Raw genomic sequence first — 22096 nt, 5'->3', positions numbered from 1 at the left:
CAATAAACAAGATTTATTCGCTGCGATTCGATATTTCCATATCGCTTAACGGTAAATTGACGATTAGAAGAAAGATTCGATTTAATGAAGATAGCAATAACCGGGGCCACTTGTACGAAGCCGACGCTCAAATTAAAAGTCCAATTTCACCCCTCTGGGTTCATTTGAAAGTCTGATTTAATCGGTCGCTGGCCCGCCAAGATTATTCACCGAGGGTCGAATCGAATTTGTATCGCAAATTGTCCCGCATTAAAATTGATTCTCACTCGTCTGGTGTACGCGTGCCTATTTACGCGCAGTATCATCGCCCTTTCATCTTCAGTTCCACTTTTCCACACCCCCTGATCAGTAATATAACCGCGTCCCGCTACTTTCTTCTCCTTTTCCTTTCAATAACGAGTTTCTTACTTTTCATCGTTTCGTAATTTCGCGGGCTAACACAACCGTTCCACCAGAAACGATGAATAATGAATGGCGCGGCTTGATCGGGCGAATTTGCATACGTTATCGCGTAAGTCGAAAACAATGACTCCGACGCTTCCGCTTCTGTGACGCGAGTCACTTTCCCGGAACATAGAAGACCAGAGAAAAGGGGAAACTGCTAATAAATAATGATTGACGGTTTATTAATGGAGCGAAATTATAGGGAGATAACGAGGTAGGATAATTCTGAACGCGCAGTGTGGATATTAAATCCATTTTAATACTTCGATAATGTAAAAAAATAACGAATATCTCGGAAAATAATTATTTCTTTATGTTTATGATTGTGTCTGCATTTCTGATATCGCATACGAAACATACGTACCATTAGTATTTTATAGTAAATAAATGTCGATAGTTGCATTGCTTATGATGATGTTTAAGACAGATATTTATAGCTTTTACAGTTTAGCTTGATAATAACCTTCGAACGAATAAATCTTGGAGATGAAAATCGAGAGATCGTTTCATTCGTTTTCTTCGTCATCCCAATTTTCTGCAAGAAATTCGCAATGGTTAATTACAAAACGGGCAAACGCGGAACGAAAGTCTCTGCAAATCGGAATTACACATCATTCATTCAATCGGTGTACGTTCACCTCGCAGCGGCATCGCCTTTCCTCCAGAAGTTTCGTAAGCGGTCATTTATTCCCAGTCATCTCGAAGATCGATGGGAGGCGGTGCGGAAAATTGCTTACACCGGTAGAAGACGGCTTGTAATTAAAAAGTCGACCGTCCGCTGATTCGTATTCATCAGTCTTCCCGAGCCACGGGAAACTTTCCACGGTTCTTGGATTGTCGGCCCAGAAATTACGAAAAGACACCTCTACCTTTTTCCTTCTCTTTCTTTTTTTGCGTTCGATAAGGGGAGAAAAATGTACGCGTCGAGGACGAACTGGGTGACCGAAGGAAACTGTAGAACGAAACGAAAAACGAGCTAGAAGAGTCGCCATTCGATGCTCGTACGAGTGGAACGCCGGTCAATAAAAAATGAGTCGTATCTCGTCGAGTGTCGTTGGGTTATCGAACAATGATTCCGCGTTGGTCCGCGAGAAATGGTTCTTCATCTTCGATTTCTGTGGCGCATTCACACTGTGATAAGAAGCCTACGGATTTTTCTGTCATTTCGTGTCTCTATGAACTAGAGAAATCGAACCTGTAGGTAGAGATTTGTTCCATTTGTTTTTTTAATAATATAAATCGAGAGGATAAAAATTTGTCTAAAAAGAATTTCTCTGTTGAGACCAGTACGAATTGCGATTTATGGTAACTTATTGATAACGTCAGCAACGATTCAGAAAATCATGTGATATATAAAAGTGTCATATAATTAACGAGAAAACAGAGTTTCGAGTGAATCATTGAGAAATACAGACATTACCATAGTCCAGTTGTCCAGAAAATATTTTGAGAATTATTATTATTATACGTATGAGAGATAGCCTTTTTTAAATTTAATAAGCAAAATTCTACCTGCAATCCACGAATCGTACATAGCAAATAATTTAAACACTTTGAACATTCTATACATTTTCGTACCTAGATGTCCCATAAATTACATAAACATTCGCAATCTCTAGCGTTGCTACCGATCGTTTCGTATATTCATATTTTCTAGTTTATTTCTTTCCTTTCGATAGAATTTGATATAGGTATCGTTGCCACGTTGAAAAGTCACTGATCCCACTTTTGTTTCATGGAATGAACGATGTTTCGATTGGCCGAATGGCTTGAAAATAAATCGTACTCCATGATTCACAAAGTATCTCGCACGTACGCTGTATCGCGCGTTTCGATGCACGTACCGACGATTCCAAGAGGTTGTTCGCTGGCCCGGATTGAAGTAGATGAAGAGAGTCGGCTTTTTGCTAGGTGAATACCTCGATGCGTGAAGTGGATCTCGGATTGGGGTGAGGTTATGATCCTTATTTATGTGAAATCATGATGAGATTGAAACGATGAAGATGTTGAGAACCGTGTGCCTGCTGGAGATCGAATTTAAAAGTAAATCTTTTGAATTTATACTTTCGCTTCTTTACTCTTTATATTCACCAGACTAGTCACAGCTGACCTACATTTTTTAATGAAATTTGTGAGAGATTAGAAATTCGACTTTTTGATCCTTTAACCTGGGAATATACAGAATCCTGGTTTTTTTATTTCTTCGTCGTGTCAAACATTAAATAATATTTTATACTAACTTCATAATTCACTATTTTTTTTTTGTATTTTTTTAATGATTAGTATTCTCACCATTTAATATTTTTTTTAAAGAGTGGTTATATAATCAGTCGATCCACCTATAATATTCAAAAGCTGAAATAATTAAAATGCTTGATTCAAAATTCCATGCATAGCGAACTGGCATTAAATAATATAAAGAAACTAAAGATTTCCAGTAATTACAAAAATAATTTATTCCGATAAAATGTATTTTTATAATTTTTTCTTAGCTCGCCAGAAAACATAGTACAATGTAATCACAGCCACAATACATTAATATTTTCAAATGATTTTTCTCGTATCAAAATTTCCTCTATAACAAAAAGGGTTTTAAAGAATCTGTGCCATTTACACTGGTTTTCTGCTGATTCTCGCAATTACTGTCACGAGCCAAAAGATTAGTGTAACACGACCTCGGCATATTCCTTTCATCAACAATGCACGAAACCATTTGCACAGCGTGTGTATACGCGACTTAACCTAATACAGTGATTAAGTGAAACGCGAACGCATTCGGTTGCTTCTTTTTCTCTAAGCTGTTTATCCGGTGGATCGTCTGTGACAAAGCGTAATAATCTCGGATAAATATGTAGGAGACTACAGGGTTGCGTAAAACGTTGCGTGGTTTAACGCGGTCGTCGAGTCCGTTAAGCCGATTTCGCGATCTCCAGCGGGAATTCGATGCGTCGAGCACGCTAGATCAAATGGTAGCTGGAAGTTAAGCGCTTTTAGGCTTCCGCGGTTCAACCAGGATATATCCGCGGGATCGTCGGAAATGAATTTCGATCTCACAGAACTGACGGTTCTACGGCTGCTGAGCGACAAATTGATGGAGCTCCGTGATGCTTGAATCTTGATGGAATAAGGAATAGGAAGATATAGGAAGTTCTTGGAATTGCTTCGAAATTTTGACGTTCTTTAAAGTTACGTTTTATTATCCGTCAATTGTGCGAATAATCTTTCCACACGTTCTATCAATTTATTTCAACGAACACGTTGACTGTCAAGATCGTTGATAGCCCGTGCGATTAAATTTTTTAAAGTAATCAAGATAAGATAAATTTTATGAAGTACAAATTTTTTAATGATGTGGATGATTTAGACAACATTGTCAGAAAAGAAGTTTGTCAATATAACGTAATATTTTGCAAAAATTAAATATTATATCGTAGCATGTTTCAATCTATTACAGTTACCAGGGAAAAATATATAAAATCCGGCTGGCGGTCAACGCGTTAATCTATAAATTTAACATCAATCTACAAAAAATAATTAAAAATGAGCGATCAAAATTGTAATCAAAACTACGCAGTATCTTGTACGATGCGAGAGTAGAACATATCTAACATTAGAGTAGTCGACAAGTGTGCGTCAAAAATACTTATCAGAATATCCGACTGATCATGAACGTTTACGTGGATTCTGCTTAGTCGGCGAATACGCAGATTTAGAAACAAGCCGGGGAGATTCGAAATAAGCCTACGGATCGCCATGGTAACTACGATGATCGTGCGTGAAGAACAGATAGGTCGTTTAGCCGGGAATTTCACCCTGGCCATTTTGCAAGGTATAAACGTATGCTTATACGCGTACTTTCTCTTCGTCTCGCGAACGCGAAATTGATCGCTGCGATTAGGAACTACGCACGCGTGCGTACTGTAATCGCTCGGCGATTTGTGAACCGATGCAATCGCCGGCCTTTGTGGGAATCGAAAGACGCAAGATGGTAGCGATGCCTGATTCTATGAATTATCGTTGAGGGAATGGAGAGTTGGCCGGAGGTAATCGTAAATGTTTCTGATAGGAAGAGAGATGAACGCGAGGTACCAAGATGAATTATTTGCTCGTTAATAAGCATTTAATGTATTGATTGATGCTGATGGTGGTGATGATAAAACAACTAGAATTTATGTCTATTTCATTCAGTGTTACTATCGAACCAAGAATTGCGTCGAGTTTGGAAATTGGAAACACGAACTCTGGATTTTCGCCTGATTATAAATGGATATTTTACTATAGGAATTTTTGTAAATTTGGAAAAAGGCGAATGTTAATGATATGAGAACAGAATATTTGTCAGAGTATTAATTAAAATGGAATTCTTCCTCTGATAATAATATTTATACATTTTTATGAGATGCTAGATCTGTAAATTTATTAATACTCTGTTTTCAAACTTTGCTACTATCTCATGTACTCGATTACAAATGAAAATTCTTTTGCACAAAGATAAGCTTGCGATTAACGACGCGTAACATTCTCAAATTTCTAACAAAGTAAAACTGCTTCTTCGTTACATCTCTGACATTCGCATATAAAAACGAAAGAAAGAACTGTCGGCCGATAGGATCCAGTAAAAAGAAAAGACACTGCACAATGAACTGCAGCACGATTCCGGCCATAAAACATCCCAACAATCAACTCGGAAAGAAGGTCAGAAATCGCATGTACATTGTACAGCATAACTCCCTCAGGTTCGTTATCGCAATTACGCGCACGTAACGAAACACTTCTCCATTTCCTTTCTTCAACCGTTCCCGATTCGAACGAAAAGCAGAACGAACGAGTTCGCGGAAACCAAAAGAACAAATCGCGAAGCCTAACGCAATTCGTAATTACGTGACGTAAAAATAAATCGTTGGATCAAAAGTGGACAAATGGATAACTTCAGTTTAGGCGATCACAAGTTGTTCGAAGGTTTTTCCACTTGATTGAAATTTGGTTTACACGAGAAAACTTTCAACTGAGTTTCAATGATTCGAGATCGATCAATCGGCTCGGTCAATCGAGCAAAAGTTGCCTAACGTAAACGCTGCTTAAAGAGCCGACTACTACGGACGAGATTGCATAAGTTACAGCGCGAGTCACCGGGAAGCGATCTAATTTCGCGCGGTTGTTACGTTTACGGTTCACCAGCTGTATTGTTTTTATTTAAAGAAACACAGGAAATAATAACGGATAATCACGGCGTTTTGGGAATGCTATTGCGAGGATTAGATCAGATACCACGGCTCCCTCGGCTGTGTAATACGCTGCAGCCCGGGGAAAGCTGTGTGTACACATGCGCCAGTGAAACAGGTTAGTCGTATCCGGTGAACATCGCGTTTTATCACGAAAAGGTTTTTTTATGTCTGCTGCAATCGAGTATTCGAACAGGCGAACGGCGATAGGGATATTATTTTGGTTATTCGTGCAATTGAAAAGATATTTGAATCGAAATTTTATATTTATGCAAAATAATGGATCATTAGTACATTTTTAATACTTTCATTGTATTAATATATTTTCAATCCGTTTTGAAATATATTCACATTTCAATGTTCAGCTTTTAACTATGTACTCCTCGTTTTATCCTTCGTTGAATCTGACTAAATTTTACTATACTTTTATTTGAAATCGTGATACTTTAATATCTATTATACAAAGTTACGTAACAATATGATGACCTGTGACGCGACGCTATCGTCACACGAGTATTAACTATTAGTTTCCAATATACATATTTATTTATCTGTTTATACGTTTCTCTGGTCATTTATTGTTTCTATTTTTATGCTTTTGAAATATTTGAAGTTTCTGAAATTTCCTGCAAACATGACGAAAGCTATATTTTATTCGCGTATCCTTAACTTGATGAATATAAAACTCGGTAAATCTACTTTTTCTTCTACCAAACTCTCGTCGCACATTTCGAGCGCGAAATTCAGTCGCAACCAGCGTGTTCAGCCCGGCTCATTCAACCCTGCGATTTCGCTCTTTTATTTTTATCCCGTTCGCTCGTTCCTTCGTTTAACACCTGTTCACGTGGAAACTCAATACGAAAGTCCTATGTCGTCGATTGAGAGCTTCTAGAATCGCGTTCGCGAGTTTATCCGAGTTTATTCGACGATCGGAACCGATGGAATAAGGTCGATAGCCCGACATGACCGAAAAACACAAGCCGATCCGGCACGAATTTTAAGATCCCGCGACGCATTTGCAATTCAAAGCGATACGTACACGTCGATAGGTAGCAATTGTTTCGATTCTTCATACGCGATCAATGGCGGCTTCTGATTGTACCGGCGCTCGTTAAATTTCCAAGCGTCCTGATTTCGTGCCTTCAACTCGCCGGAGTTTCACCTTTACCGATCTGTGGAGCAAGATGCGTAATTTGCATACCTAAATAACACGTGACCGCGATAAATCTGCCGATTCTCGAGTTCTGCCTTGATTTCGATCACGTGCTAATTCTATGAAAATGAATTATGCTTGATGAACCACTTTTCATCGGGACGCTACAATAATATTACAACTTGTTACTTGCGCTGCATTTCGTTTTGGCATCGGATTAGTTTGTTGTAGAATGTATGTTATTGAATATTTTACGTTATTTTAAAGTTTAAGCTCGATTACGACCTGTGTTCGCGAAACTAACAAATAATATGCGACCATTTAACCCGTTAAAAAAGACTTCGATCATCACGCAATTGGAAATTAATAAAAACACATCCGTTTCATTTCGATTCGTTTCACTTAGGCTTAGTCGTAACAAACGTAAATATAGTGTATAATTCATTTTTAACATAAATCAAACTTGATCAATAACGCAGTATATACAATTCTAATTTCTAAGGTGTCACTAACATTTCTCTGTCCCCCAAAAACCCTTCTCAAACTTCGATTCACAATTTTTCCTCGTTCAAATACGCAGCCCATATACGCAACACTGCTCGTTCAGTCGCGATATTTTCACGCGACGGGGATGCTCCTCGAATGCACGTGAAAAGAACCTCTGCGACACTCTGCACCGGAAATCACGCTCGACGACGCGACGTGAACTGTGCAGGGGAAAAAATTTCTCCGGGGAAGCTGGCTGGTCCCACGGTTTTCCACGGAACATTTTTTAGCAGTCGTCATAGAGTAAGCTGCCGGCGGGCTTCGAGATCTCGGGGATGAACGTCGTCGGTTGTGCTCCGGGGAGACGAAAAATAAATCCGTTCTGATCTGATGATAGCGGCACATCTTGGTATATCGGCGGAACCAGATAGTACTGTCGATAATATCGCGAATAGTTTTGATTTCCGATAACGAATTTCTCGCGGAGAAAGCTGTCTACGTGTGACGAGCCGCGCGTTCATTCGGGTGAGTCAGTCGAGACGACGATGTCTCGATGTGATGAGACCGAGGGACCAAAACGAAAAGCAATTATTTAAATGCGTTCTACGTCGTGAACTTTTCTATTCGTCGTCGAGTTTTTACCGGTATCAGGCTTTCCCTTTCTTTTTCACTTCGTCTTGTTCACTTTATTTTTCGACGATCTCTCGTTCCTCGTGACCATTCTTTTCTTATGTGGATCGAGCCTAGAGGGTGATGCGAATGAATCATGGGAATAGAAATAATGTAGCTTGTTTTGTAAGAGTTTTGGATCGTTTTTGAATCGGAAGAGCGCCATTAAACGTATTAAATTACGTACATTATATTAAAATGTTATTTAAATTGGTACGCATATAATGTAGTTTAATGTAAATCTTTCGTTTTCCGTTTTAGCTTTTGTTACATATTTCTTCAATAAAAAAGGACTTGCAAAAGGAATATAGGAATTAAACGATCTCAGTAAAATCCAATAATTAATAAATATAAAAGAATCGTAGAGAGTATCTGTTATTATTAATTATTTAAATACCTAGAAAGAATAGAGCATTTTCAGAACTATTTTAATTTTCATGTTACGTAACTATAGAAAAATCAAAAAAACATCAATCCATTCTTTCACTCTGTTATTCGAAAGTTTCTCTAAATTCCATATAAAAACCAACTCCATATCGGTGACCACACGAAAATCATCTCCAGCTGGACACTGCAATGCGAACCGAAAAAGGACTCGACTCTATCGTGGTTCCATTTTGTCGTTTACATATCTTAGCTTTGACACGCGTGTATCACCCTCGTAAATTTTCCAACAACCTTTCAGACTCACCCTGTACATTCGTCGCGTCATCTCACCCTTCTAACCTTCCCCTTTTTCTCGTTTCACCAGTGATTCCAACGAGAAAAGCGCACGTTGGCAGAACGTCGACCTTTATTACCACGTCGAATCTTTTGGCCAGAAAAGTGTACGTCGTACCAGCATCGTATTCGAGCAACGATATTGCATTTGACGACTGTACTGTAGTTTCTTGTCAATTTTTTATGTCGACCCGTGATTGTGATCTGAGGCTCGATTCGATCAAATGACGCGTATCGTCATTTTGTGTTGATGGCCCTGTATGATCCGACAGCTTTGTATTTCTAATTATATAATACACGCAAGCACGAGCTTTTGTTATTAGTAAACTGCGCATTTTTTATGTAATTTACAGAAAATTTGGGAGTGCAAGCAGCTGTTGAATATTAGTTGAAATGCGTCATAAATGACATGTTTGATTTCGTTATAAAAAATAGATTATATGATCCTGATGTTGTTCAACAGTAACCAAACTGAATTATACAGTTGAAGAATATCGAAACGGTCGAACTTTGTTAGCATCTATTCGAATTTTAATGTATACAAATCTTCATTTACCTACTGAAAATTTCATTTGCAATTGTAATTGATTCTTTACCATACCAAAAGCTAATTGGGTATTCATGCTCGTTTCGTCAATTATGTTCAATGTTGTAATTAATTTCTTTCTTTTACAGCCTCGCTACGTAATTTAAATTTATATGTGGATATTATTGGACGAATGTATCTGTAAATTGTTTTTTATCTCTGAAAGTAGTAGACAAAAGATACGTCAACAGAAGAAGGGAATATTTGAAAATAAATTACGATTGAATTACAGAAATTTAACCAACAATTCATTTTTACGCAATTTTTGATAATATTCCCTATTGAATAAATCAGACCTCAAGGAGCTAGATAAAGCTTTCTAATTAGCGCATGAATTTGGTCGATAATTAGCTTCGTGAACACAGCCGCGTTCAATATATTTCGCATCCACGAAATTCAAGCGTTCCCCACTTGAAGTGTAATGGAATGCACAGAATCAGAGGTTTGGTAAATTTCGCGCACGCGTGCCAAACATCTCGCTTCTTCGCAAAATAGAAACATGCGGCTTCTTAACCTGATTAGTATTTCCGGTTGAAATATAAAATCTGTGTCGTTTGCTACCATTGCCGGAAGCCGGAGAAATCGTGCAGAATGTGCAGAAAAAAAGGAATGCGACCGCCGGACAATGTACTCTGGAAATATTTTCAGGGGCTTCGTTTTTGTTCTGCAATGTTGCTTTTAGAAACGTTCTCAGAGTCCGGAAACTGTCTGCATCCGGTTAAATCTTCTGTCATCCTGTCAAAAAGTTGCTCTGGTAGATGCTACATACTGAAACATAGTTAAAATTATTACGTTGTAGGTGTAGCTTAACGAAATGGAAGATTCTTTCTAACTTTCAAAAGAAGTCGTTGCAAAAATTATTGCAAGAGTCAATAATACTAAATAGTACAGTTCAAATTAATTTTTATTTCGACTTATTCGAACAAGAGAACATTCGTGCTACACTTTCTTCGTCAAAAATATATTTTTATTTTACTCATCGACGGGCAAATTTTAATTTAACCCATTTAAACGATAATATCAACGCTTCAGTCTCATTTCGATCATCCATTCTTCTTATAAATAATTAATCTTCTCTCCCATCTGTGCAGCATCAAATCAATCGTAAGAAACGTTTCCCCTTTTCAGTCTTTCTCCGGATCGAATTTCTTTCGTTTCTGGCGACGAACATCGGCGGAAAAACGAGAAGGGACGCGTCGCGGAGAACAATTTGCCGCGAAATTGTTACGGTCTCCGCGACGAATAGAAGGCCGAAACCCAATTACCACGTCGACGTTTCTCGATCGCCGACGTTCGAAGCTCGGCTACAGACAATGCCAGACCCGAAACTCTCATTTTTTTCCCCTTCCCTCAATTATTTTTCGACGACACTCGTCGAAAGCAGACGGATGCGCGAAACGCCCGGTGTCCGCGAGGCATTCGAGCCTTTTCGATTCCACGCTGTGACGGAAAACCGTTCGTTCTTCGCTGCGAATTGAACGAACGGAACGGCATATCCATCGTCGGTCATCGTTAGTCCTCGAATTTTCGCCAAGTGAAACCACAAACGAATCCCTGAATATCGTGCATTGAATCGTGGGTGTGAAATAAAATATACTGTATGTGCGTAAATATACAGTGGCACTCGAGAGTATTTAAACACACATGGAATCTCTTTATGAAAATATTGTAATATTATGTGTGCTACAAGAAACATTTTGAAATTTCACTAGCACTGTAATGAGATGTGGCTATCATAATTACGTTTGCAAAGTTTGAAAAAGTCAATAAAGTATTTATGCAGTCATATATACATTATGGGAAGCTATAATATTTAACGAGGCCATCTTTAGCACTAATTATATATTTAAGACCTCTATCCGTGTCATATCAGCTTTTTACTAAATGTATATATACTTGCAATATATACTTTGTTACCAATAAATTTCAGAAGTTTCAGAAAATCTTGTACAACACACATAATATATTCATACAAATTTTCTACGATAAATGCACGAATACATTCAGCAGCTACAGTATGTATATCTTAGCGTAATTGCATAGAAAATGAAAAAGAGACGAGAGAAAAGAGGTGAAGGGAGAAAATGTGAACAACGAGGGAAAGAATAGAGAGACGAGTTCGACGGGATTCCGGTGAAATCTGAACGCTATAATTTCGTGGAAACCGTGGGCATCGAGCTAATCTTTGTCCCGCTAATTGAGGCCTTTTCATTTCACCGTAAATTGCCACGGAGAATTGTCCTCCGGTTTGCTCGGTGGCGTCGGTTTACCGGTCGGTACTCGACGATAAAACGTCAGCCCAGAAACCTTAATTGAAACACCGTTTAATCGGGATTTATTAAGGTTGCTGATCTAATTCTCTATTTAATTATGTTTCAGGTTTGATCACGACCAGCGGCCGGAAACTCGATCGAGAAAACCAAGCGGAACATGTTCTCGAGGTGAGTTTGCATACGAATTATTATTCGTAAACGGAGAAAAAGAAAATGTATACATTGAAATTTGATTCGGGACCATGAATCAGCCGTTATTTGTGAGAGTCCTGGATTTTTTGGGTGACGCGTCGTTGTCTTGCGATTAATCGAACGGGTCATGTTACATTGAATACGGAATGATACATAAATTGCAGGTTGATGGCATTCCACGTATTTAACCTGTATGCAAACTTGTTATTTGAAATTAATTTTTGTCAGGATTTGTTTTTTGGAAATAAATTCGAACGTATATTTAATCGTATGCACGTAATATGCAAACGATATCAAAATGCAAATTTACATCTTTATTGCATTCCGCTAAATTTTCTCCGTGACATGTACGTATTTTCAATTAAACATACTGTTCATAAATTTTTTCTGGTTCTTTATATGCAACATCTAGAAAATTCAATCGTGTATAATTCCTTGAAACTCAATCTTATTTAATTCCTATATGAAAATCTAAATTATACTGCGCTAAACACATAAACTAGATTTATTTGGATCCAATAGCTACAAAATTCGTATAATAGAAATTACAAAAAATACAAAAATCGTATAATAGAAATTCATCTTCGCGTGGTAAGCAACCCTTATTTAATTTCTATGTCTCGAATTCTAAGCCGCGCCTCACAAAATTCATAAATTACGCTTTCAAAATTACAATCAGGTCCTTTTCACGGTGCATTCGTATGCAACACAAGTTCTGTATCCCCTTAATCGTTTATTTTCTGACGCGATTACCAGCAGATCCCGGAAAGTTTTGACGCGATACCGTACCCGGCTTAATACTAGTTGTCCGACTCCCAAGTAGCTTCAGCAAAATAATCACCTTACGCTAAGTATAATCATGCGTCGATGTGTACGTGGTCGCGTAGTTGGCTCTTTGCACACGAACCGTGGTCGGGTTAAGCTGGATTCACGCAAGTCAGGCCATGACGAGGCGACGCCGAATTTCTCAGATCGCGATGAAACGCTATAATGCAGATTCTAAATCCTTTTTGCTCGGGCTTAGAGGTTCTTCGTTAATTGCTCCAACCAAACTACTTTTTTCATTACTTTCTAATAATTCCTGGTTGTTAATCGAAATGGCGGAAGGGGAAGCTAATAGGACTGAAATATAGCTTAATGTGAGGAAGTGGATTAACGAATGTACAAATTTAATTTACCATAGTGAATCTGCGAATATTTGGAAAGTATAATTGAAATGATTATATGCTATGTGTAGAATGTTGATATTTCAATTACGACTAGAAAATACTATTTAAGGGGAAAAATGTTTAATTAAGTATCGTACATGGCTTCTTGTAACGTGCTCCGAGTACATTATTAGGAGACTATTCGCATATTTTCATAATTTAGTAATTTACTGCAGGACGTAGTGACTAATTGCTTTTAATCCCTTTCATCATTTGACAACGTAAAACGTAATATATGCATGAGTGTATGCTGCGAGGCTGGAAAATGTATTCTGTAACACCCAGTATAACTACAAACATTGCTACATATTTTCGTATGCTAATTGTTATGCAGAATTCTGGGATACCTGAGATAGAAAATTCTCAAACTTTCTTTGGTACGCTCACAATGAAAATAAAGAAAAATGTTTACAAAGCGAAAGTTCTGTATAAAACGGTATAAGAAGTTAGATTTCCTCCATTCTATTAAGCAATGTCACTTTCCATAATGTAACAGTTAAGCATGGAAAACTCATCGAATCCTTATCCAAAACACGATAGCGGCTCATTTCATCCCCCGAGTTTAAAACGTTCTCGCATTCTCAAATAGCCTCTGGCGAAACAGCGTTCTACGCACCCAAATGAAATCGCTAAAAAAGATACAAAACACTAGAAAACATAGTCCAGAGGTTTAAAGCCATTCAGGGGGAGGAATCTTGAAAGTGTTGAATGGTAGCAAGTCATTAAGGTAAATCGAATTTCCTAACGGCGTGCTAACGCAAACAGGTGATAGGTCGATTACCGATGCACCCTTTCTATCTCTTTAGTTTCACCCTCTTCGCCTCCTAGCGAATCTCTCAAACCGTTCCACCCTTCGATCTTACCCCCTCTTTGGTACCCATTCGCTCGCTTCATCCCCTAATATTGTCAGACTGGAAATGAGGAAGAAAATCGCATCCTCCCGAAGATTGAAAAGTAAAATGAGGAGAGAATCTCCTGTCTCGCACGGTGAAAGCGAGAGGACCAGCTTTAAGGGTGTCATTCCCTCGGAGAAACACCGAAAGAGAGCTTCTCTCCTCTCGGAGGGATGAATGAGAGAGATTGTGTTAGAAAAGGGAGGAAAAAGGAAGTGATACTAAAATGGACGGATGAAGGAAAGAAAAGCAAACTGTCGGACAGTGAGTGGATAGAAAATCAAGGACGGGACAAGGTGAGGCATTTCTCTGCGGCTCTCTCGTCATCCGGGGCTCTCAGGGATTTCTCTTCGCGTTCGGATTAAAGGAAGAGCACCGGCCTGGTTCCCCTGCCGTGTGTCTTTCTATAAGGCTTCGTATATTTGTATATGTGTGCGTCTGTGTGTCGTGAAACACCGGAATTTCGTTACAATGGAAAGAGCAAAGGAGTGGTATAGCAATCTTGGAAAAAGCTTTCCCGGCCGCACCGAGGGCTACAGATAAATAGACGCTGCTAGAGACGACGAATGCTTTCCAGCCCCGATAACGAGTTTTTACGTGTCAATAGATCGGGATTGCGTGGACAACCACATCGGTTTCCGATACAGCAGATCTTCAAGAGAGGATAAAATTTATTAAGTCACGCGGTTACGATATGTTCGATTTACGCGTAACGGAATTGAGTTGGTGGGACGCGTTGCTTACATATCAGTCTATTTGGGATTCTTATTTCATTAATTTGTAGTAGTTCATCAAGTCGGGGAGTGAATCGAACGAATGACGGTATTGTTCGAATTGTGGAATTTGAGGATTTAGTTTTGATGTTTGATATTGCGTGAAGATATTTAACAAGTGGGTTATTTTCTAAAAATACTCGCGTCTCTACCAGATGTTGATGTTGTCGCTAAAAAATCATAGAAACTCCTTGTAATCTTTGTCTATGCTGTATTGCCTCAACAATAACCAACTCTAAGTTGGTCTTCAAACATTTCACCTTTAAATATTCTTCCCCATTTCAGCATAGAAATTATTTGAGAAATATTGGACGAATGCTTATGCTATGTTTTACACAGTGTCCGCGTAAAAGTTACGATACTTGATTATACGTTGTCTAGCAAAAGAAACATCAGTGTCAACTAGAAACTTGTTCGATGAAATTTGTTTAGTCTGTCGTCGTCGATCCAAGGTTGAAGTTCCGCCTCTCGAAACTGGCTATCTGTTAGTGTCATCGTCTCGCGGGTGCATAGATATTTCAAGATCGTACGTTCGTAATAGAATTGAGATTGAACAGCTCGTACAAAGAGGATAAGTCTCTAGCTTCCAGGTCTACTTTAATCAGAAAATTTTCTTTCATCGAGATGCAAGTTACTTCTCTGTTGAACGGAACGATCAAAGGTGGCATGATACGTAGCAACTATCAATCGATAAGAAAGTCGAAGCTGAAATGGGTTTGCAGCGACATGGTAAATGCATGTTTTTGGGAGAAAGTTTTGAAAATGATGTTTGTGGAAGAAATTCAAAGTGGCTGGTATCATCGTGTATGCATAGTTTTGGCAGCATGGAATTAATTATTGAATGTTAAAATTTAACTTGCCTGTTTCTTTCGTATAATATTCATTAAAAAATTTGAATAAATTAAACCACTTCTTGCTTGTATTCCCTAAATGAAATTCAGATTCAAACACCCTCCAGATACTTTCAAAAGCGGTCTGGAATATCTACGGTCCATAGGATCTCTCAAACTTCTGCTCTATGAAGCATTTCCTCTAAAACCACTGTTACCACTACTGTAACCACTTGGTGGGCACATGTACATATAATAGTATGCGCATATTCAGTGTGACTTGTGAACTTTTTCATACCAAAACTTTCTAAATTTAAAATATGCAGCTTTTTTTGTTAACATCATGCTGGAAATATTTTCTCAAGTAGATAAATACGTATGATAAATAAATATGTATGTAACAGGCAGAGATATACAATATATTGAAATGTGCATGTTTATCTAATTGTATTCATAAAAATATAAATTTGCATACACATCCGCAGTCTAATAATGGCTATAATAATCAATAATATCTATAGACTAAAATCAACATTAGAGACGAGAAGGGTTTAGAACAAAGAAGTTGCGTGTTCGCCAGCGATTATAGCAATATATCAGAGATTCAATCAAACGCACATAAAACTACAAGTACTTAGCGTCAACGAAGTTTTCACGTAAAACTTTCCGGACGATCTAATAAATTACGATTATCAAATTCTACCATCGTGTTAAAACCCTGTGAAACGAATAATTACAGCTTAAGGGGACACACGGTCGCCACACTGAAATCACATTAATTTAGTGGAAATAGGATATCCAGTGGAGAACGTCATCGAGATTCGTTCGAGTTACATTTCATATTGCGCGGAACTTTGCAATGCAAATAGCCCGGTCTCTTCCTGAATATATCCGAGATTAATCTGCCACGCGAAATAATGATCCAGAACGATATTTAATATTTGAAATACAAATTTGTATTAGCATCGTTAGTTGATCGTAATGGCCGACGTTAATAAATCGCGCGAAGAAAATCAGGGAGAAAAAGAGGAGAAAAGGGAGAGAAAGAACGAGCGATTCTCGTTGAAGCAATAATTAATTATCGTACAGGTGACTCGGCGTTATTCCTATAAAATTAACCCAATTATCGTCGCAGTCTATGTTTTCCATAAGCGACCCGTGATAATTAATCGAACATGCTGCAGGAAGAGACACGGGTCTTCTTAATTGAATTACTATAATAGGAGGATATTAATTGTCACTGAAGTGATAAATCTCGATATCTCTGCAACTGGACCGGTATCGATGATTAGGAAGGTTAAATAGTTAAAGTAACATTTTATATTAATAGGTAATTGTTTATACAATACAAATTCTCGTGAATAAGTTAGGAAAGAAAATCGCTTATGGGGTGACTTAATATTTTGGCTTCATCCCTATTCTGCTGCACCTCTGAAATTCGTTTATTCGACCAGAATACATGGTAGTCGTACGTAGATTCGTGCGTTGCTGCATTTTCGCAGAAACGTCGGCGAAGTTCGTGCCTTTTTTCATAATTCCGCTTCATAATTTACGAGCCTCGACTACCGCATTCGTAGGCATGCAGGAAACTAGAAACCGCTTTTCCTCCGCAACGGAAACTCGACTCGTGCTGTCCGCTGCTTTTTGAACACGATAAATCCTGGAATCGTTCGCCGTTTCGCAAAAATCGACATGATTCGATTCTAAAATATCGATATTACTCATAGACTTATTTATTACTTTATTTATATTTCGAAGAAAAGGAAAAGGAGGTAAAATGTATTTACAGGTAATCAATATCAATCAAATCGTATCAAATTTTATCTATATACTTATCTATGCAAATAATCGGTATGTTCAATACATAACAACATGGAATTATTTCGATCGTGCATAATTAATTACAGATTTATAATATATGAAGATACGTGATTTAAATGGAATCTCTTATAATGATATCATTCGAAAGGTTTGATTAACAAATATTCAGTTTTGATGTTGAGTGGTGATATTTGACGTTTGACTGGTTGGTTAATAAATCAAACACGTTATTGAACCATAAATCGCGCATCGCTCAATTTTCTAATCTAATAATCGCATTTTATCAGTTGATATTCAAAAGCAGGAATTATTCCCGATAATTTTTTTATTTTAAGCTGTACATTCATATAATTTCTGTTTTGCTCATCTAATGACTACGAATTAAGGTTACTCTTCGACCTAGGGAACAAATGTACACTTCCAAAACTTGCACCGGTAATATTAAATTATGGCAACGGCAATTAGTTCACGTCGAAAATTTGTCGAGTCACGGTTACACGATTCAAGTTAATATTCGCTTCTTGCTCCCAAAGTCTATTAGGGTAATCATTGATAATAGTAATCGCAATAACTGCATTCTGTTTCGCAAATGCAATTGTCGTTTCATCATTGGATAAAACATACATATTTGCCTATAATTTTGCTAACGTTAATCCTCGAATTACTTCGATTGTCGCAAGGAAATTTAAATTTTGAAAGGATAACTTGAAATTGTGTTCAAATTCGTTAAATTCTTTAGCGAGGACACGGTAGTACAGCGATTCGAAGAAAGTACTCCGCAAGTTGTTTTGAAAGATAACAGAAGGAATACCAGGACCAGTGTGCAAAGACCTAAGAAAAATTGTACTTCTAAGAAGATTGAAGGATTGGAAGGATTATTTTTCGGGCAGGTCATATATATCATTTTGGAATTCAATCACATTTATTCATACAACGTCGGTTAATGATATCGCTTCTACATAGCAAACGAATCAAAATTACCTACTATACGAGAAACGAACAGACACCCTTAGGTTACCATTGGAATTACCCGTGCATTACAATAATCTTTTTCCATTGAAAATTTAAATATAAACATGGCCGTAACCAAATAAAAATATGTCAAGGGAAATCTCGTCGCGTTTTATTCAAAGCGCAACTAAAGCCCCGTGCAACCACCTTTTCTTTCAAAAGGGCCGAATCCGTTTTAAAATACGGGTATGGTCTGGTCGAAAGAACTGTTTATTCCCGGTTCTAAATCCTGCAATTTTGCATGGAAGTTAAAGCGCCACATTTTTAACCAACGTACAGTCGCAAAGGATTTCTAAAATTTGACTTGCACAACGTTGGTGTGCAAGAGGAGTGAGAGAATCTCATCAGTTTCTATTCTAGCAACTTCCTGCTCAGTCATCTTATTATAGTAGGCTACTCGAAAAACTAGATTCTTCATCTTGGTATTAAACGTGCTACAACTCGCCGTTACAGCGATAAGAGACTATGAACTCCTGTAAATACCTCTTCTATTGAAAATTAGGTCGTTCAAAAGCTTTGTTGCACGGTTATTGCCTAGAACAATAAGGGAACCATGATCCTGAATACCTCTGCGCTAGGAGTTTACTGCTTACAGGCAATTAACGTTAAGGGATCATATGAAAGTTTCCCTTTAAACCATATTCGGGTAATTTATAAATTGATATAGTTGAGAAACTTTTAATAAAAGGAAAAAATCAAATGTATAATATCGTGCACTTTGTATCTAGAGATTAAAAAGTCAAAACTCTCTTTGAGACAGGGAATAAATTTCATTTTATAAAGCTTTTCAGAGGATCCTTTGATAACAAGGAAAGGAGATTGATAGTTATTCGTCCCATTTCGTAATTAAAACTGTTGGAGATTAAAATCCCGGAAACGAAATTCTCTTATTTTTAATATTCTTCTAAGTCGCTTAATAACTTAAAAATAAGCTTCATTGAAGAAATATTTTAATTCATGATTATCTTTCTTGAAACGATTCGTTTTCTATTTATTTCGATTAATTTTCGAAAACAACTAACATATATCATGTTTCACTCTGTTTGAAATTTTCATCCGAATCTATGAACACGAGATCTCCACATTTTAACAAGAATACAAGCAAATCATCCACGAAATAAAGAATCGCTATAGAAAACTATCTCACGTAATTACATCCTATTCATCCATATCACAACCTTCGTCAATTTTCATCTTATCCGTTTCATTCGCTTCTTTTTCCCATCGAAGTTCTCATATTTCGAGCTCGAACATTAACGAAATAACGCGGAAAGAAAATGAAGGACGAACCGCGAATTCTGGCAGCAAAGTTTCCCGTTTCCGTAGATCGAAGAAAGGCTCGCTGAGTTTTGATGGCTCCAGGTTTTCGGGGGCCGGTTCAGTGATCTTATTCACGAGGCACGCTTCCAGATACTCGACCGACGGTATTCGAAGTAGACTTGAAACTTGCTTACCAACGGCATAGGACGCCAAGTGTCTGCCGGATACAGTTTCGAGCATCTACTCACGCTATAGACTGTTGAAATTTATGATCGACGGATGAGCTTAAACTCTCTCATTGCAGATTCTTCGTTAATTAAACGAATATCAGGCACCTCGCTCTCTCTCTCTCTCTCGCTCATTCTCTCTCTCTCTCTCTCTCTCTCTCTCTCTATCTATCTATCTATCTATCTATCTATCTATCTATCTATCTATCTATCTATCTATCTATCTATCTATCTATCTCTCCAACTTTGTGCACTGGTATCATATATTGCCGCGTATTTCGTAGGGAATTTCATCGATGCAACGACGTCCCCACCGCAATATACTTCGATCGAGAACGCATTACGCGTAATATCCACCTGCTGCCAGTGAAAATATTTAAACGTTGCAATATCGCCAGCACAGTACGCGCAAGATACCGTAAAGCCCTTCCCTTTTGTCGATAAATTGAAGTTGATGACGATTATTGAAACGGATAATGAACAGCCATTGACAGACGTTTGTCGCTGTTTTGGTGTCGCACCGATAGGAATTGGACGGCGTAAACGCTGATTGTTCTCGCGGAATTAATTGGCAAATTGTGATTTTATCTATAGAGATTTTTGCAGACTTTCATTCCGGGATGTCGAGGAGATAGACAAATATTTACAGAATTTTGTTTTTCCCGTGTACACAGAGACTGTTATTGCGAGATTTTACAGCAAAAATTGGAAATCATAGAGGAACGGAGTAAACAGAGTGTTTTGCGTTTGTGACAGGTTGGTGAATTGCATTGAGATGCTGATATTCTCAGGATGTATGACGTCATAATATAATCTTTTATACATGTTCACATAGTGAACGACAGTCTCGCTTTAAATTTAAATATTAAAATTAGAGTGAAAATAAAGCTTCGATACAAAGACGTAAAACCTGAATTTGTTGAATCTTTTAAACCACATCATGCATTCAAAATTCTAAGACCAATGGCTAAAAGAAGGCCAATGGCAGAAAGGATATCGCAAAACTACATATATTTACATACACCTAGCCAATGTAAAACCGTGGATTGTGTTCAATCAGACGATCTCGGAAACAAATCTCCGTCGTATATTTCATACAAAACGTTTTCATCGACGTAACGTATTTCGAGTGTACCACGAAAACACATTTCTCCTTTGAGGGAAAGTCGTAGAACCAATCAATCGGGTACCTTTGAAAACCGAGTTCTATCTTTATGGATACCACGAGATACAGAAAAGCACGATCTTCTTGATAAATAAATACTCCTAACAAAGAAGATTTACGTCTCGACAAAACGGATGTATCTCACCGGAAAATTACTTGTAGCACAACAGCCAACATCCGAGTTATTGCATCGTAGAAACGCATAACTGTGAAAGCTATCCAGCTTAGCTCCGGCGTGCAACTCGGCCGAGCACGCCGAAAGCTTTTTGCCACGGCTTTATTAATAGCCCCGATTTTTCATGCTTTTTCCTCATCTCGTTCTGTCCCGTCCCCGCCTCGCTGACAGTTTCTCGCGCGAGTCGCGCGACACGCGCTAAAATATTTCAGCGCCGTTGCAGCTGAACCTTTCCGACGTGTAGCAAGTGCATTAATAAGGACGCTCGCCGTCTAGCCAGTTCCGTTATCCTTCGCCTGTGTTTTTACACCCGGTTTTACGCGTTACGTCCTCCACCTGTAAACTCAATTAGCGACATAATTAACGATACAAGCGGCGAACGTCCTTCGAGATTGCCTCCAGGATGATAAAATGCCTGTCGATTACGTGATGCTTGTGGCTAATTGTCATTGAAATTAAGATCTAAGTATGTTTGTAGGAGGTATTATTACTGTGGTTATTTGCATATATGAAAAAACGCGCAATCAGTTTTTCACTGCTAAAGATACTGAGAAGTATGTCTGTAGAAATATCAATTTTTGTGAGGGAAGGAATAGTATAAAGGAAGAAGAAGGATGATATGGAAGAGAGAAAAGTATGCAAGTAAGAAGATTTAAAGTAAAGAAAGAAGGGAGGATAGGGAGGCAAGCAAACCGGAAAACGCATTTAGAAATTATTGAAAACTTGTTTAGAAGCAAAGATAATAATGTACGATACCTTTCAAAATCATGAAACTTCTGTCACTGTCGTAAATCCAGAAACGCTACGCACGTCTGACCAATATCTTCCTACTCTACTTATTCAAGAGCGTTATCTGGACATCGGCGAAGAAAACGCCTTCCAGTGTACCATACTCAACGGCTTCGTAGCAATGACATCTGACAAGCTATTCGCGTAAACCGACCAAGAAGCTCATTTACAGCTTTCTCTCATTACCACGATTCCTTGT

At 38.0% G+C, this 22096-nt stretch overlaps 1 protein-coding gene across 9 annotated transcripts in view; it reads left to right on the top strand.

Annotated features, from left to right (window-relative positions):
- Positions 1 to 22096, top strand: part of LOC117213806 (fat-like cadherin-related tumor suppressor homolog) — a 342029-nt gene that overhangs the window by 277802 nt on the left and 42131 nt on the right. For all 9 annotated transcript variants that reach the window (XM_033459475.1, XM_033459479.1, XM_033459478.1 and 6 more), the window contains exon 5: positions 11660 to 11721. In XM_033459475.1, coding sequence (XP_033315366.1) covers positions 11660 to 11721 — 62 coding nt within the window. The remainder of the gene's footprint in view (positions 1 to 11659; positions 11722 to 22096) is intronic.

This window comes from Bombus bifarius, unplaced genomic scaffold, assembly GCF_011952205.1.
Source record: "Bombus bifarius isolate JDL3187 unplaced genomic scaffold, Bbif_JDL3187 scf7180000009125, whole genome shotgun sequence".
NCBI classification, from domain to species: domain Eukaryota; kingdom Metazoa; phylum Arthropoda; class Insecta; order Hymenoptera; family Apidae; genus Bombus; species Bombus bifarius.
The sequence above is the reverse complement of the archived record's forward strand: the minus strand, read 5'-3'. Positions and strand labels throughout refer to the sequence as shown.